Source organism: Chelonia mydas, chromosome 24 (genome assembly GCF_015237465.2).
Source record: "Chelonia mydas isolate rCheMyd1 chromosome 24, rCheMyd1.pri.v2, whole genome shotgun sequence".
Taxonomy (NCBI): Eukaryota; Metazoa; Chordata; order Testudines; family Cheloniidae; genus Chelonia; species Chelonia mydas.
In genome coordinates this window covers 14,089,056-14,108,104 of record NC_051264.2, presented here as the reverse complement: position 1 = coordinate 14,108,104, position 19,049 = coordinate 14,089,056, and the positions used below count along the sequence as shown (strand labels likewise).

The following is a 19,049-nucleotide window of genomic DNA, read 5'->3' as shown; positions in this document are numbered from 1 at the left end:
GTTCATTCAAGAGTGTAGTGATTGTCTGGTTTCACCCACCTAGTTGTTACTGGGGCATTTAGTGTACTGGATGGGGTACCCCACATGTTGAGACAGGTGTGTGTAGATCCATGGATCTGGACAGGTGTGTTGTGGGGGGTGTTGATCATTGTGGCAGTGGAGATATGTCTGCGGGTCTTACATCAGTAGCAAAATAATAAATATTGATAATACAAGAGGGGTGGGTAGAGCCCCAGCCATTGTAGGTGTGAAAAGGGGCCAACTGATGAATTCGCCAGGGTGCCAGTTAGATTTGAAAGCTGATACCGAACAAACGAGGGTTGCCAATCTATGACGGACTCCAGTAGGACAGACCCTTTAGATTGAGTCTAGGGCCGTGCTTTTCACACTTTTTTTCTGGGGACCCAGTTGAAGAAAATTGTTGATGCCTGCGACCCAACGGAGCTGGGGATGAGGGGTTTGGGGTGTGGGAGGGGCTCTGGGCTGGGGCAGAGGGTTGGGGTGAGGGCTGTAGGGTGGGGCTGGGAATGAGGGGTTCAGCGTATGAGAAGGGGCTCTGGGCTGGGGCAGGGGGTTGGGGTGCGGGAGGAGGTCAGGGCTCTGGGCTGTGGATGAGGGGTTTGGGGTACAGGAGGGGCTCCAAATTTTTTTGGGGGGGCTCAGGGCTGGGGCAGGGGATTGGGGCGCGGGGTTGAGGCCTGGACTTACCTCCGGCAGCTCCCGGTGAGCGGCTCAGCCAGGGTGCACCGCGGACCGTGCTGTGCCCTGGAAGCAGCCAACAGCAGGCCTGGCTCCTAGGCGGAGGCATGCAATGGGAGTGTGGAGCTGGTGCTCAAGGCAGGGGCAGGGCGTGGAGCCCTATGGGCCCCCTGCCTAGAAGCCGGACCCGCTGCTGGCTGCCTCTGGGGTGCAGCGCGGTGTCGGAACAGGTAGGCACTCGCCTGCCTTCACTGGGCAGCACCGCCGAGGGGACTTTTAACGTCCTGGTTGGAGGTGCTGGCCAGAGCAAGGCGACCCAGCGCCTCACATGCCGCCACCCAGCACTGGGTCACGACCCACAGTTTGAAAAACGCTGGTTTAGGGAGCATTAGTTTACTAGTTTAATGCTGGGTTCTTTTCGGGTCAACTTTTAACTTGAACAGTGTTCCTCAAATCAGGATTTCTCAAATCCAGGCCAGTCTTTCCCTGATCGCTTGCTTATTCTTAACCAACGACCAATTTCTTAATACACCCAGAGCCACGTGAAGATGTAATCAACTGTCCACTGCTCCAACGTAGACACAACCAACTGTATGTACTACACACACGATACCGTCTTGCCAGCAATTATCACAGACTAGAGGTGAGGCTCAGCAGTTATAGGAAAGAACAATGCAAATGACCAAGATTTCTGATTACATTTACTTACAATCAGCAGTTCTCAATTCTTTAGTACCTAACACATTTAGCACACTGCCCAGGGCGCCCTTGTCTCCAAGGCACTTTGAAGAGTGTGATCACTTCTCTTTGACTACATTGGTGCAAAAGGGACAAGTTTAGAATATTAAAAGCAATTTCTTAAAGCAATTCTTGTAGGGCAATTTGCTTGGACTTATAAAGAAGTTAATCTAAAATACGGTTACTGAGGTCTCATGAGAGAGTGCAGACGCAGCAAGATAACCTACGGTTATTTATACTAAAGAATAGGAGGGGAAATACAATCTATGAAATGAAATCTCACCGCTACTTGTTATCCTCTTAGACCTGGGATGGGGAGAGTCCTTTCCACGTGGCTGGTCTGGGCATAGGTCACCCTCAGGATTCTGCAGCTTCTTGTGTTGGGTTCAGTCAACTCACTCTCCTGAGCACCTGGTGACCTCAGTTTATATAACCACGTTTCAGGGCTCACTGGAGAGAGCCACCCTCTAATTCTTATTGGCCATGTGCCATGTGGGTGCTCGCATTTCAGCTCGCTTTCTCTCTGGCTTCCATTGGTATCCAATTGATGGCAATACTGAACAGCAAATGTCTTCAATCCTTTTCTGACTGGAGGCTTTTAAAGTCTGATTAATTTCAATGATGGTATTTCATAATTGTCCCCTTCGATCAGTTGGGATCCTCTCCTTTCAAGCAATTTCTCTTAATATACCACAGTTATACCCTGGTTTATGTCTTTTAACATTTCTCCTTCCTTGTGCCAGACAATTCCTATTACTTCCAGAGTGCAACAATTATTTGCAATGGAAACCAAGAAAATCCTTATAACCTTCTCAATTTGGAGAACACACTCCATACAGTCTTTGATTATACTGAGCGTTAGGACTTACAACAGAACAGGAGACGCACGCAGAAATGCAGATCTGACTCACAAGGCAAACAAATGTGCAGATTCTAATTTAGGGTGAAAAACAGATTATTCACAATATATTTGGTTTAGAAGGAAACAATGTATAGGTTATAATTTGGGGTGAAAGCACGTGGCTTGGATTTCTTGGGGTAACAGTTCACCCAACTGGACCTTCAGCCTTACAGCCACATTTCTAGTTTGTTTAACTTGCAGCTTCCCCACCCACCTCTTCTTGATCCACTCAATGTGCAATGGGCCACTTTGCACAGGAAAGCAGGGTCTGACTCTTCTTTAGTAACTTGGAGTTTTTTTAGCTAGGTTGGGAGGGAGCAAGAGGTTTATTCTTATGCAAATTATAAGAGATTCTTGCCTAAGTGATTAACAATATTCTAATTCATCCATTTTAGTTTCTATAGTTGGGTTGGGGAAAACCTGACCTTGGCTGATCTGTGTGTCCTTAGACAAAGTGTCTCACATGATGTGAACCATTTTCTTACTGTTTTCATAGATGGATCCTATTTTGGGATAACAGAGGTGAGGAGGTTTTCTAATTGTTGAGGGCCAGAAGGAATCATTAGTTATTAATCATTCCAGGCATATCTGGCCTATATATCCCTTATACTGTACACAGAACAAGAAGATAGTCCCTGCGCCAAAGAATTTACAATCTAGTCATTCACCTTTACTGCCACTTAGCAGTCAGACAATATGCCAATAGAACGAAGGCCAGGTGGTGTGGTGTCAGAAGACCATATCATAGGCAGTCAGGCCTAGTGGTCCATGTCTGAGTGAGAGAACCAATGGTCGAGAGAGTCAGAACCAAGGCTGAAGGTCAAAACCGAGATCAGAATCCTAAAGCCAGAACCAAGAGTCAAGACATAGAACCAGGAACCAGGACCAAAGGTCACAACCAGAGACAGAGTCTGCATGCCAGAGCCAAGGATTGAGACAAAGTCAGACTCAGGAATAAGAACTGAGAATTGGAACCAGATTACCAGGGAAGGCAGGAGCAAGGCTGAGACAGGACTGCATCAAGACTGGGTGCAGAGCAGGATCTGGGCTGGAGTCACGGAGAAGCAAAGCAGGAGCAGGGCTTGGAAAGAGACAAGCACAGCGAGGCAGAGTCCATGGGCATGTGCACTGAGCAACCGGGACGCTGCTAGCTTCCTCAGCCAATCAGGCAGGATGGGCCATCTGGCAGCCTTGCTGACTCGTTAGGGAGTCCGGAGTATTGAGCCGGTGGAGCAACAGGGCCTTCCGTATGGTGTGGTCTAGCTGACAGAATGTCATACTAGGCTGCAACAGAACAGGGTGCTGGTCCCAGCAACTCCAGAGTGATCTGATTCAAGTCTCTTCACTGTATCCACATAGTCACATACTTTAAGATAAACAGGAGACTATCCAATAGGGGTAGGGAGGTTATATTACCTCTGCATTTGGCTCTGGTGTGACTGCTGCCAGGTCCAGTTCTAGAATCCAAAATTCAAGAAGGATGTTGATCAACTGGAGAGGGTTCAGAGAAGACCCATGAGAATGATTAAAGGATTGGAAAGCATGTCTTGTAGTGATAGACTCACGGAGCTCAATTTATTTAGTTTAACAAACAGATGGGTAGAATCATAGAAGATTAGAGTTGGAAGATACCTCAGGAGGTCATCTAGTCCAACCCCCTGCTCAAAGCAGGACCAACCACTGGTGGCTTAAGTAGTGGCTTGATCACAGTCTATAGGTATGTACATGGGGAAGAAATATTTAATAATCAGTTCTTCAATCTAGCAAAGGTCTAACAATATTTAATGACTGGAAGCTGAAGCTAGACACATTCAGATTGTAAATCAGGAATACATGTTTAACAGGGAATGTAATTAACCATTGGAACAACTTATGAAGGGCCATGGTGGAGTCTCCATCACTGGCAATTTTTAAACCAAGGTCAGATGTTTTTTAAAAAGTCTGCTCTAGTTCAAAGAGGAATTATTCTGGGGAAGTTCTATGGCCTCTCTTATGCCGGAGGTCAAACTAGGTGATCACAATGGTCCCTTCTGGGCTGAGAAACAATTAATATAATATGAAAGTCAAAACAAAATAAATCAAAAATATAAAGTCAAAATGAAATATTTTTACCTTATTGAAATGACATATTTCCACATTATCAAATCGAAATGATCCCAAATGGACTTTCTTGAGAATTTCCATTTCACAGGAAATTAATTGGAATTAATTCCCCCCGCTTTCCCAGTCCACTCAAAAGGTCGGAATTTCCTGGGGAACAGAAATCCTGTTTTCTGATCAGCTGTACTGGCTTCAGATAGGAGCACCTGTGACATCTTCAGTAACTCCAATCCCCAAAGTTAAAAGATCATGAAACAAACTCTGCCCCGAAAATGATGTGATTAGCCCCAAAATCATTAGGTTTTTTTTTTTTAAATTAAGATGATAGTGTGTTTTTGATTTTTTTTTTCATTTTTGACACAAGGGTGTGTGTGTGAGACACTGACAATGCTGCTGGCTCTCACAGGTGTATCATGACTTATGAGGTTTTGGTCCCTCCTGCAGAACTGCTTGCTAAAGAGCCCGATTGAAAGCAAAGCGTCCGGATCTGTATAAAGTACCACCAGACTGTGCCGAGCTCACAGATTCTCCCTGACCCCTCAAAATGCCTATTAACTAATGCTGTACCCCTCCTTTAGCCCCACATCTGCCACCCCACATCCTGTTTCGACAATTTAACAACAACAAAAATCTGTTTCTTTCATTTCAAAATGACCTTTCATTTTGAAAAGTAAATTAATTTATTCTAAAACTATGTAAAAAAAGAGATAAAAATTGGAACAAAATGTTTTGAAATTATCAAATCAAAATATTTCAATTAATCCAAACTGAAATAAAGTCAGAGTTTCAGTTTGCAAAATTTTTCAGTATTTCTACTTTTCATCCCAATTTGGAATGGGAAAATTTTTAGAAATGTTGAAAATTCTCATGGGTCAGGAATATCATTTCCTACTCAGCCCTTATCATCAGTAGATCTCAAAGTGCCTTACAAAGCAGGTCATTGTACCCATTTTACAGTTGGAGAAATTAAGGCACAGAAAGGGGAAGTGTTTTGCCTACAGTCACGCAGCAAACCAGGGTCAGACCTGGGAACAGAACCTATGTCTTATGAAGCCCAGTGACTAGCTTTAGCTACTATACTACACTGCCCCTGAGTAGCGGTCAAAGCTGCATGGGTGTCTTCAGACGGTTTAATAGTCAAGCTGGTTTCAGGTTTTTTAAATGGAAAGAATTCTCATTGAAAATGGCCTTTTTAAAATAACTTTTGCGAAACTGATGGATTTTTTTCCCCCCTTGAAATTTTCTGGACTTCGAAAAATTTAAATAGAAACTGTAAACAACCTGTTGGTTTTTCAGTTTGTTTCTTTGATTTTTTTCATCTTATTTTTTTAGCTTTCTTTGTGCTCAGTTATCTCTATGTTTGGTCTTCTTCATTCATTCCTTTTTAATTTGATTTGCTTCTTTGTTTGGAAGTCTTAATGCTTTTTTGTTCTTGCTCAATCGTCTTCAAGTTTGGATTTTTTCATACTCATTCTTCATCTTGTTCTGTCTTCTTCATGCTCAGTCTTTTGTTCTTTGTACTGAATATTCTTCTACAAATCTGCATTTCTTCATGCTCATTCTTCTTTTGTCTTCTTCACATTCAACATTATTCTTTAAGTTTGGATTTCTTCATGCTCATTCTTCTTGTTCTGTCCTCTTCATGCACCATCTTCTTCATGTTTGGATTTCTTTATGCTTACTCTTCATCTTGTTCTGCCTTCTTTTTGTTCAGCCTTTTCTCTCATTGGTGCTCAGTCATTCTTGTCCATCATTTTCAAATTTCTTCATGTTGGTTCTTATCAAGGTTCCTTCCCCACTCTGAACGCTAGGGTACAGATGTGGGGACCTGCATGAAAACCTCCTAAGCTTATTTTTACCAGCTTAGGTTAAAACTTCCCCAAGGTACAAACTATTTTCCTTTTTCCCTTGGACTTTATTGCTGCCACCACCAAGCGTCTAACAGATATATATCAGGAAAAAGCCCGCTTGGAAACATCTTTCCCCCCAAAATCCTCCCCAAACCTTACACCCCCTTTCCTGGGGAAGGCGTGATAAAAATCCTCACCAATTTGCATAGGTGAACACAGACCCAAACCCTTGGATCTTAAGAACAATGAAAAAGCAATCAGGTTCTTAAAAGAAGAATTTTAATTGAAGAAAAAGTAAAAGAATCACCTCTGTAAAATCAGGATGGTAAATACCTTACAGGGTAATTAGATTCAAAACATAGAGAATCCCTCTAGGCAAAACCTTAAGTTACAAAAAGACACAAAAACAGGAATATCCATTCCATTCAGCACAGCTATTTTATCAGCCATTTAAACAAAACAGAATCTAACGCATATCTAGCTAGGTTACTTACTAAGTTCTAAGACTCCATTCCTGTTCTGTTCCTGGCAAAAGCATCACACAGACAGACAGAGCCTTTGTTTCTCCCCCCTCCAGCTTTGAAAGTATCTTGTCTCCTCATTGGTCATTTTGGGTCAGGTGCCAGCGAGGTTATCCTAGCTTCTTAACCCTTTACAGGTGAAAGGGGTTTTCCTCTGGCCAGGAGGGATTTTAAAGGTGTTTACTCTTCCCTTTATATTTATGACAGTTCTCATCTCCTTTGTTTTTTGTCTTCCTCACATTTGGTCTTCCTTGTCCCTGTGTTTGGTGGCACTTCTTTGTGTGTAGTCTTCTTCTTTGTGTTCACATTCAGTTGTCCTTGTTTTTCATGTTCAGGGTTCTCTGCGATGGTTGATTTCCTTTCTTCATGTCTGGTCTTTTTCACATTTAACCTTCTTCTTCATATTTTTTTTCTCTTATTAAGACATTCTCCTCTTATTTGGTCTTCTTCAAGATAGGTCTTCTTTTGCATGTTCTCCCATCTCCGGGAGGAGAGTGACAGTCTAACGGTTAGAGCAGCTGGGTCTGGGAATCAGGACTCCTTGTTTCTGTTTTTAAGTCTGGAAGGAAAGTGGGGTTTAGGGCTGAACTAAGAGGGCCTAGAAGTCAGGACTCCAGCATTCTATTCCCACCTTGGGTAGGTGACTAGTAATTCTTGCTTATAGCAGTGAATCTGGCATTGGGACACTTGAGTTCTATTCCCAGCTGTGAATTGGTGTGGGGTTTCTGACTCTCTTTCTTAACCCACAATCTGTTTCTTTCAGGTCTTTGCAGAGCAAGTTTCCGTGGGAAAGAATTCATTACCGTCTTCATGCAAAACCATGTCCAAAATGTCAGAGCAGATTGCAAGCTGTTTATCAGTGGTTACTATGCCTCCACTACGGTTACTGTGACGGTGAACAAGGGTACGTTCCGGAGTGTGACACCTGTTGGAGAAGGACAGACGGTGACCGTGCAGATCCCAGCCTCTGTAGAGATGTTTGGGAGCCAAACATTTGATAGCACCATCCTCATTCAGGCTGATAAAGACATCTCTGTCCTGTCTATTAACTCAAAGCCCAGTTCCATTGCTACCACTGTAGTGTACCCCATTGAGAAGCTGGGTACCATATATTACATTGTAACTCCACCTGGTACACATATAGGAAGTTATAAAGAGTTTGCTGTCATAGCAGGGCAGGCTCCCACTACAGTTGATATTTATTTGAAAGGGGCTGTAATATTCAAACGCTGGATCTATGCTGCTGGGAGCAAACTCACGGTTGCCCTCGCTCCCTACCAAGCCTTGCAACTGCAAAGCTTAGTTGATTTATCTGGCACCAAAATTGAGTCTCGGGAACATGTGGCTGTCCTCACTGGGCACAGCTGTGTTGTCCAAAACACCTACTGTGATCACATTGTCGAGCAGCTCCTGCCCGTCTCCAGCTGGGGCAGCACATACATCATCCCTCCTCTGTCCTTCCAAGCCAAGTTTGACATCGCATACATCGTCGCCTCCCAAAACACTCGCATTGATTATCAGTCAGGGCCCACACGAGCTTCCCGCAACATATTGGCTGGGCAGGTTGTTGAATTTCAAGTCCAAGTCTCTCACCCACTTTACATCTCTGCTAGCGCCGGCATCCAGGTTCTTCTCTTCTTCACTGGTGCTAAAAAGGGGAAATCCGCATATGACCCGTTCCTCATCAACATCCCACCCGTCACGAACTACTGCCAGTCCTACCACATTGATGGGATGAAGGAGTTTGAGAACCATGTGCTGATCATAGTCAAGAGCTCAGAGTCCAGCAGGATCACATCTGATCAGAAAGCCAAAGGAAAAGTCAGATGGAGACAGATTCCCGGCACGGAGTATTCTTGGGGAGAGTACAGCTTCGGCAGAGGGATTAGCGCCCATTCCATACAGCACCCGAGCTCTCCCTTCGGTCTGCTGAGCTTTGGAGGGGATGATTACCGTGGATATGGCTCATCAGGTGTTTGTACATACAGTAAGTCAATTTTGCGTGTAAATAAAATCCAGCCCCCCCACCCCTAAAATCCCCCATAGAATGGGATATGGAAACAAATATACACAAAGAGACTGCACACAGCTTGAAATCCAGCCTTGTCTCCTTTGTTTACCCAGTCCCCTCACCCTGCACAGAGACACCTACTGGGTGAAAAATGCAGTGCAAACAAACAGATTGTTTCAATGCCTGCCAGTACATGGCATAAGTGAGTTCTTGTATAACTGGCCGGTTGAATCTTTGTAGGTAACCCAACCCCATCCTGCAGCACTGTCCAATGCAGGAAGAAAGAGAGGTGTCAGATTGTAGATGGCAGCCCGGTGTGTGTGGCTGAGTCAGAATCCACCTGCTGGGCTCAGGGAGACCCACATTATCACACTTTCGATGGGCGGAATTTCGACTTCATGGGCACCTGCACCTACACCATCGCCAAGACCTGCGGCTCAGACTCAACTCTCCCATCATTCAGTGTCAAGGCCAAGAATGACAACAGGGGCAACACGCGTGTCTCCTATGTTGGTCATGTGACTATCGAGGTCTATAATGTCACCATCTCAGTGGTCAGATATGAGACTGGGTTTGTGAGGGTAAGAGAGCAACGTGAATAAATACTGCTACTTTGTTTTCTGCTTATGTTTGAAGGGTACATTTGGTGATGCTAACATAAAGTGACATTTGGCAGCTGCTGGAAAGGTTTACTACAGAGTTTTACTTCAGATTTGAACAACCGCTCACTTGATATTCGAGCCTGGGTTCCCCCTCTTCCCTCAGCTCTGCCGGTGCCCCTTAATCCTGACCCACAGCCCCCTGCTATTCCAGCCCTGGGCTCCCCCTTTCCCTTCACCTCTGCCAATGCCCCTTAATCCTGACCTGGGATCCCCTCACACCCAGCTCTGCCAGTGCCTCTCAATCTAAACTGACAGTCCCCCTGCAACTCCCGCCCTGGGCTCCCCACATACACATAGGTGTGCTGGTGACCATCAATCCAGACCCACAGTCTCCCCCCAACTATCCCAGCCCTAGGCTACCCCCTCCAGTCCCCACATACACATAGCAACACTAACCCAGCTCTGGAATCCCCCCCTCCCGCCCCCCAAGTTGCTCATGCAATTCTCTACCTCTGTCTTCAGCAGAGCATGTCAAGCTACATGGTGGCTTTGTATAGAACAATCTGTGGCTGAGATTTCCAAGGATGACTTGGATATGTAGCTACATTGCAATTAATGGAAGTTGTGTGGCTAAATCCCCTAGCTAGCCTTGCAAATCTCAATTTATCATTATTTATTATGTGTATGCAGTGGCACATAGTAGCCTCAGTCCCTCACTGTGCCAGATTCCTTTGGGTAATGCACCCAAAACAATGACCGTTTCTTGTGGTTCAATTTCCAGGTGAACGATCAGCGCTCCCGCCTCCCCATCTCTGTTCTCGAGGGGCAGCTGAGGGTATATCAGAGTGGGGGCTCTGTGGTCATCGAGACTGACTTCTCCCTGAGGGTCTCCTACAACTGGGGCAGCTCCCTGGTGGTGAAGATCTCCAGCAGCTTCTGGGAGAGCATGTGCGGCCTGTGTGGCAACTACAATGGGGACACCAGGGACGACTTTGCCACCCCCACGGGGGTGCTGGCTGCCAGCCCCGTGGAGTTCGGGAAGAGCTGGAAGGTGGAGGATGGGGACAGGTTCTGCTGGGACGACTGCCACGGGGAGTGCAAGAGCTGCTCCCCAGAGCTGGTCGACAGGTACAAAGCTGAGCCCTTCTGCGGCTGGATCACCAAAAAGGCGAGTGGCCCCTTCAGCCGCTGCCACTCCGTGATCGACCCCAAAATCTACCTGGACAACTGCGTCTACGACCTGTGCATGAACGATGGCCTCAAGGAGATGCTGTGCCAGGCACTGACAAGCTATGCCGACGCTTGCCGGAGAGAGGGTGTGGCCATCTCTGACTGGAGGACACCCACGGGGTGCTGTGAGTATACCCAGGGTGACAAAGAGATCATAGAATCATAGAAGATTAGGGTTGGGAGAGACCTCAAGAGGTCATCTAGTCCAACCCCCTGCTCAAAGCCAGACCAACACCAACTAAATCATCCCAGCCAGATGCTGGCTCATGAGCGAAAGGCAGCAGGTTTTAGTATCAGAGTTTGAAGTCAATGGTGAAATGTGAATGGGAACAGGTCCTCAAGAGGCCTAAAGAGATTTGTAGAATTTAGTGTAAATATCATGAAGAAAAGGAGTACTTGTGGCACCTTAGAGACTAACAAATTTATTTCTCTAAGTCTCTAAGGTGCCACAAGTACTCCTTTTCTTTTTGCGAATACAGACTAACACAGCTGCTACTCTGAAACCTGTAAATATCATGGAGGCTCTGAGATATCATGGATGTGGTAGGACTGCACAGACAGACGTTTCAGTGCCTTTGGAACATCACAATGAGACCCGATCTCTCTGTATCAAACCTCAGTGGTCCCCAGTTGGCTTCTGTTGAATAGCTCTGTCTTCTTTTAACACTTGTGCTGTTTGTTAGGCACCTATAAACTAACAATAATGAGACTGTTTCTTCCCTGGTGGAAATTGGCATGACTTCTTTGACTTTAGCAGAGGTTCTGGCCAGAAATTTCTGACTAGAAATATTTGCCAGCATAAGACTGGCAGTTAGGGTTGTGATTCCTTGTGACAGTTTTATACTAGCAAACAACCCTAATGTAGACACAATTATACTGGCAACCATAGGAACACAGTACTGGAAGGGACCTCCTGGGTCATTGCATCCAGTCCCTGCAGTTGCAGCCATCCTATCATACAGTCCTATTCAGAATTTTGTCAGCTCCATCTTCAAATCAGTGAAGTTCTTTACTCAACTGCTCCTATTGCAAATCTGTTTTCCTGACTCGTGGCCAGTTTAGCCTCCTTTGTTCTTGTTCCAATGTTTTCCTTTTTGTTTAAACATCTCCTTTCCTCCCTTGGTGTTCCCTCGATGTACTTATGGAGAGTAATCACATCCCCTTCTTTGCTAGGTTAAATAAGCAAAGCTCTTTTAGTCTACTCTCTTAAAATAGGCCCTCCATTCCCCATATCATCCTACTAGCCCTTCTCTGCATCCACTCCACTCTGATTTGATCTTTCTTCAACATGGGTAACCAGAGCAGGACACACCGAAGTCCTTTTGCCATCATTGCTTAATTCATCCGGGGAAATGGTATGAGCTATATCAGCATAAGAACTCTTTTGCTGGTATAAGTTCTATCCTCACTAGGGAAGTTTGCTGGTATTGCTATACCAGCATACCCTTTCTCGTGTGGACTAGGGATAAGCGGTGGACGAAATAACCCTCTCAGAAGATCTGAGGTGAGGAAGTGGGTAGGAGAAATGTTCATGATAGTCCCAGTGGGTATGTCTAACAGTAATGGGACAAGATGGAGCAAGGAAAAATATATCAGGAAAAAATGTCCTAATGGTGAGGTCTATCAGCCTACTGACGTAGGATGGGTGGGAGCCTCATTGCTTCAGTCATTTAAAGCTAGACTGACAAAGCCATGGACTGAAGGTGGTGGGGGCGGTGACATCTCTAGTTCTTTGGGTCAGAGCTCACTGTAGGTTCAGGAGTATCATTAGGGGCTGCTATGATGCAGAATTTCCAGCTGAGCCCCCTCAGACCTGTGCCAAACTGTTTAATGCTACAGGGGAGCGATATTCCCAGTGACCTCAGTGTCCTGTCCTTTTGACAGCTCTGCCCTGCCCGGTGAATAGCCAGTATAAGGCTTGCGGTTCTGCATGTCCTGCCACCTGCAATGATCGAGTGGCCCCTAACAACTGCTCCTTGCCCTGCGTGGAGACCTGCCAGTGCAACGAGGGCTTCATGCTGGACGCTGGGAAATGCATCCCCAAGGCTAGCTGCGGATGTGAGTTCCAGGGGCGTCTGTATGATCTCGGAGAGCAATTCTGGGGGGACAGCACCTGCACCAGACGCTGCCTTTGTGACCCGCATACCAGGCAAGTGAGCTGTCAGGACACCGGATGCAGGACTGGGGAGCAGTGCCGGGTGGAGAATGGCATCCAGAACTGCTACCCCATCAGCTACGGAACCTGCTCAGCTTCGGGGGACCCTCACTACATCAGCTTTGACAGGAAGAAGTTTGACTTCCAGGGCACCTGCCTGTATCAGTTCGCCGGGCTGTGCAACAACAGCCAGGACCTGGTGGATTTCCAGGTCCTAGTTCAGAATGACCATCGGGGCAGCCAAGTCGTGTCCTTCACCAAAGTTGTGCAGGTCAAAGTCTATGAGGTCGACATTGTGATCAGCAGGGAAAACCCTGGCAGAGTCGTGGTGAGTGTATCGAACGTTTCTACCCTTTCCTGGTCAGTCATCAGACCTGTCTTCCTTTGCCATGTTCAGTCACCGAAACTTCTTTCTTTCGTGTGGTCAGCCATTATTCTTTTCTTCTTTCCTGAGTTCGCCCATTTTACCTTTTCTTTTTCTTTTTTTTTTTACCAAGGATTCTGTGATTAGGTGTTTAATTGAACCATATTTTCAGCACACTTAGGTAGTTGTCTTAATACAGTGAAAATTCTGAGGGATAGCTGGACTTTAGCTGGCTGACAGTTTTAATACAAAACCTTTTTTGGTAAAAAAGAAAATGCAGGTTCCGCGACACCAAAATATTTGGCAAAATTGTGTTGGTTTCACCACATTGTTTCAATTAGAAAGAAACCCTAAAAAAGCCAAACCCAAATCCAAAACAATCAAACGTTCCATTTTGACATTTAAAAAAAAAATCGGTTTGAAACCACTTTTAATTTCAAAATTTCTTTTAATTTTATTTTCAAAACTATCCAAAACTCAAAAAATGCTCAATATTCAACCACAACATTTTGTTTTACGTCCAATGAAAAGTGTAGTTTACCCAATATATATGTACACACACACAATTGCCACACACACACACACACACACAATTGCCAGCAATCTGAAAAACCCATTATTCAGCAACCTCTAATTTGGAGCTGCCTGGAATTGCATCCACATCTGCTTGTGCCTCTCTCTCTGTTTCCCCAGCTCAGATGTAATTTCATGTAGATAATCAACCGAACCTTATTTTCCGCATTGCTGCTCTACAAATAAGGCCTCTCCGTGCACGTCTGCATGGCAAGCGGAGCCGAGTGAAATGTGGACTGCGAACCTCACAGGGAGTTTAGACATTGCCAAATTTTGTTTTCATCCCAAAATGCGGTCAAAAATTGAAATGTGGAAATATTACATTTTAATATGTTCAAGTGAAGAAAACATTTCAAGCTGCTCAAACAGAAATCTTCTGATCCAGCTTGTTGAGCCACGTTTCAAGATTAAATCGTATTTCCCATTGCCTGATAGGAGCTGCAGTTCCTGACACCATTTTCTCCTGGGGGACTATATCCCCATAGTACAACCAGAGTCATGTGATCTCCTCACTGTATTTTCCACTGAATGCATCCGATGAAGTGAGCTGTAGCTCACGAAAGCTCATGCTCCAATCAATTGGTTAGTCTCTAAGGTGCCACTAGTACTCCTTTTTTTTATGTGATATCTATGATGCTCCAAGCAGTAGAAATCTATTATAGGGAGCTGTAGTCCTCCACAGAGTCCAGCCCATAGTGACAAGGGGACTCGAACTACAACTCCCATAAGGCAATGTGCCATAGGGAAAAAAGTCTTAATTTCTTTTTAACTGATTCAAAATGAAACGTTGTGGGTCAGCTAAGAAAATGAAATATTACAGTTCAGGTCAAATTGACCCAAAGTAAATATTTCATTTTGATTTTTCTGTCAGGAAAATAGAAAATTTCCAGCAAAATCAAAATTTTCTGCTAGTAAATTTCAATTTTTCAGAAACTGCATTTTCTGCTGCAAAATTCACTCTGATGGATATCCCAACCAGCTCTAAATGCAAGTTATTTCTCCCCAGGTTCATTAGCTTGCTTCCTTTTTTGTGTTCATTTGTCACTCTTTGTATGTATTTTCTCTTTTTGTGTTTACTGGCCATAATTTTCTTTCTTTCTTTGGCATTTTATCATTGTACTGCTATCTCTTATTCTTCTGTCTCCAGTCATTGGTCATTGTGCACTGCGTTTCATTTGGGAGGTTTGTATTGGCAATTTGAATCAGTCACCTTGAAGAAAAAATGGTGCAATTTTTTTATGACTCAAAAACTTTCCCAAATTGAAAAGTTTTGGTTTTTGAATCAATAAAATTTCATTTTCAAAAACTACTTAACCTGCAAATGGGAAACGGACACTTAGTTTAAAAACATTTTTAAAAAAGGAAAATAAAAAATGAACACAATGAAAATGAATTCAGAATTCACCATTTGGGTTTTGTTTTCAACCAGCTCTACCTGGAAAGTTCTTTAGAGGGGCGGGGTTCTGCAGGTTCAAAGGTGCTTGCTCAGTGTCAGACCATTCTCACTGATCCCTTGGCATTGATCCCAGGTGAACAGCGTGCTGATCAACCTACCATATAGCACCAATGACAGCAAGATCTCCATATACCGGAGGGGGAAGGAAGCCGCGATCCAGGCTGACTTCGGTCTCACCATCACCTTTGACTGGCAGGGCCGGATCACTGTCACAGCTCCAAGCACCTATGCTGGAGCTGTGTGCGGTCTCTGTGGGAACTTCAACGGGGACAAGGGAGATGAGTTGACCATGAGGGGCGGCACATTGGCCCCGAACCCAACGGCCTTTGGGCAGAGCTGGAAGGTGAAGGATATCCCCGGCTGTGTGGAGATTGCCAAGGACGAGTGCTCAGATCTAGAAGCTGTTGAGAGACGCCAACGAGGGATGAATGGGGAGTGCGGGATCCTCCTAGACAAGAGTGGCCCCTTCCAAGAGTGTCACAGCAAAGTTGACCCCGAGGGCTACTTCCAAGACTGCGTGTACGACTATTGCTTCTTCAAAGGCCAACAAGCTGTGATATGCCAGCTTATCACTAGCTATGCTGCAGCCTGCCAGGCCGCCGGGGTGACTATATATTCTTGGAGGACCAACTCCTTCTGCAGTAAGTGGAAGCAGCTTGGGACTGTCTTCTGTGATGAAAGTTAATGCACGACAGAAAGAAAACAGGGTCTTTGCTCAAGGGCAAGACAAGTTGGTTGTTGTTCAGGGAAGGGGATATGAGCTGTTTCTGCCCTAGCAGGTGCGGGCTCTGATCTAGCCCCAGGGTGGGGGGACTGGCCAGCTCAGGGTGGACATGGGAGAGGATATGGGGCTTTTCCCCTCTAGGGGGCACCAGCTCTGATCTGACCCCAAGACAGGGAACGGACTGGCTCACAGGCAGGGAAATGGAATTTGGGGCCTGTCCCCTAGAAGGTGCGACTTCCAATCCAGGCCCTGCCTGGGGGCGAGAAGTTGACTCAGTGTGGGTTGTCCAGGGAATGGGATATAGGGCCTGTATTTCATAAGCATGTGAATCTTATGCAGGTCCTTATTGTACAAATGAGCCTGTCACAGAGCTCACGGTAATAACTGGAGATAAATACACCTGAGCTGCCAGTGTTAGAAAAGGTCAAGAGTTGAACGGGCCATGGAGACTGAACTCTTCTCTCTCAAGGGGTCCTGCAACGACATACTAGCAAGGCACAGTATGAAGGAATTTTGCCCGGCAGCTTCCTATACTGCACCCAACAGACTCCATTCTCCAGGGCTGTCATCAGGCTCCCTTCTTCAGCCCTTACATTGTTACATAGTTCAGAATCCATCTCGTTTTCTTTTTTGGGATGCTAAAGTCTTGTTGTTTCAATGGCAGGTCTCTCCTGTGCCCAAAACAGCCACTACGAGGTCTGCGCCCAGGGCTGCCAGTCCACCTGCAGCAGCCTCTACGCCCCAGTTCAGTGCTCTGCCCAATGCTGGGAAGGCTGCCGTGTGCGATGAGGGCTTTGTGCTCAGCGGTGATGAGTGTTGTCCCTATATCCCAGTGTGGCTGTGTCTACCTGGGATTTTATTATAAGGCTGGGGAGACCTTTCCACCCAACGTGCCAGGAGCAGTGTGTGTGCCAGGCCAGCGGAGACGTGGTGTGTAAGGGGTTGTCCTGCCGCCCTAATGAGGAGTGCAAGCTGGTGAATGGTATCCGGAAATGCCAGCCTGTCGGATCCGCAACGTGTTCTGCTGCTGGAGACCCCCACTACCTCTCCTTCGATGGGGTTGCCTTTGATTTCCAAGGCACCTGCACCTACATCCTGGCCAAGACCTGCACCAACACTGGGAACCTGACATCCTTTGCTGTGAAGGCGGAGAATGTGCCGTGGGGCAACGGGAAGGTGTCTGTCACCAAGCTGGTGTCCGTGGAGGTCTATGGGCTCACGCTCACCCTGCTGCAGAACAGGAAGGGGCTCGTCATGGTAAGTCCTGCTCAAGATGTTCCCATGGGGCTGAACCCAGCAATGGGGCAGCCCCACTGATGTGGCAATGGAAGGGGCACTTGTCTCCTGGGTCACTCATTAGGAGCGCACAGGCAGGAGGGGTCAGACATTCAGGTTCTGATCCTGACCTTACTGGCACCAGTGCCAGTCTAGAGGCATCCCACTGAAGAAAGCAGAATCGCTCTGGATTTTCTCTGGGACAAGTGAGATCATAATGCAGCCCTCAGCATATTACGCTCAGTGGACGATTGCAGAGTAAGCCGAGGGATCTGAGATCAAAATTGGGCCCTGATGCCATTACACTGGAACAGGTGACCGTGGATTTCCCTTGGGGTCAGTGAGATCAGAAATGGCCATAATTTAATTGAGTTCAGTGGAGTCACAACAGATTTGCCCAGGTGTCATTGAGACCCTATCTTGTGCCCATAGCCCACCCCGACAACATCCACTGCCCCGATTCACAGGGAATACTCTGTGTCTTCCAGGTGGATGGGGTGTTCCACAACCTGCCTGTGATCGTGGCCGATGGGCAGCTCCGAGCATATCAGCACGGCGGGAACGTCCTTGTGCAAACTGACTTCGGCCTCACCGTGAGCTACGACCTGGTTTACCATGCCAGAGTCACTGTCCCAGGGAACTACCAGGGCCAGACGTGCGGCCTGTGCGGGAACTACAACGGGCGTCGGGACGACGAGTTCCTGCTCCCCGATGGCAGCGCGGCCCCTAACGTGGCAGCCTTTGGTTCCGCCTGGAAAGTCCCGATCCCGGGGGTGGCCTGTGAGGACGGATGCGTCGGGAACAGCTGCCCAGTCTGCAAGGAGACGAAGAAGGAGTTCTTCAAACAGCGCAACTACTGCGGGCTGCTCACGGCCCCCGATGGCCCCTTCGCCTCCTGCCACGGCGCGGTCAGCCCCAGCGTGTATTTCAACAACTGCCTGTATGATGTGTGCTTGGGCAACGGGGACTCCCAGGTCCTGTGCCAGAGCATCCACAGCTACGTGACGGCCTGCCAAGAGGCCGGGGCCCCCATCCAGCCCTGGAGGAGCGCCTCCGTCTGCCGTAAGTGCCGTGATGCTGGTGTAGCACAAGGGCCTATCCCACTCGCTCCCCTCCTGCTGTGGGGCGGGGAGAGCGATTCTAGGTATCTCATTCCAGGCCTCTGGGCTTCTTCAGAGACTCCTTTGGGTGGGAACCAACAAGGTCATGTTCCCTTATAAAGGTGACCTGGTCCTCTCGTCCCTGTCAGATTCTCCTCTCCTTCATGTCTGTCCCTCTGAGCCAGAGATGGGCAAACTATGGCCTGTGGGCCACACCCGGCCCGCTGGACCCTCCTGCCCGGCCCCTGAGCTCCTGGCTCGGGAGGCTTGCCCGGCGCCTTGCTCTGGGAGGCAGGGCGGTGAGCTCCGGGGGCAGCGTAGCTGCGGAGCCCAGCCTGACCCGGTCTCTGTGCTGTGTGGTGGGTGGCTGGCTCCAGCCAGACAGCGTGGCTGTAGCGCCGGCAGCCACCAGTGCTCCAGGCAGCGCAGTAAGGGGGCAGGGAGTGAGGGGGTTGGATAGAGGGCAGGGGAGTTCGAGGTGGTGGTCGGGGGAACAGGGGCGTTGAATGGGGGCGGGCTCTCATGGGGGAGGCAGTCGTGAAGGAGGGGGGGTTGGCTGGGGCGGCAGGGGTCAGTCAGGGACGGGGGATCTGGGGGCAGACAGGGGACAGGGAGAAGGGGTGGTTGGATGGGGCAGGAGTCCCAAGGTGGCCGTCAGGGAACAGGGGAGGTTGGATGGGGCAGGAGTCCAGAGTGGGAGGGGGCTGTCAGGGGACCAGAAGCAGGGGGGCGTGGAAAGCGGGTGGTGGC

The 19,049-nt window shown here is 47.4% G+C and overlaps 1 protein-coding gene across 1 annotated transcript in view; it reads left to right on the top strand.

Moving 5' to 3' along the window:
• LOC102932107 (IgGFc-binding protein-like) overlaps nt 1–19,049 on the top strand; it is a 97,752-nt gene that overhangs the window by 54,604 nt on the left and 24,099 nt on the right. The window contains 1 exon segment of the mRNA XM_043535588.1: nt 17,688–18,261. Within this exon segment, the coding sequence (XP_043391523.1) occupies nt 17,688–18,261 (574 nt within the window).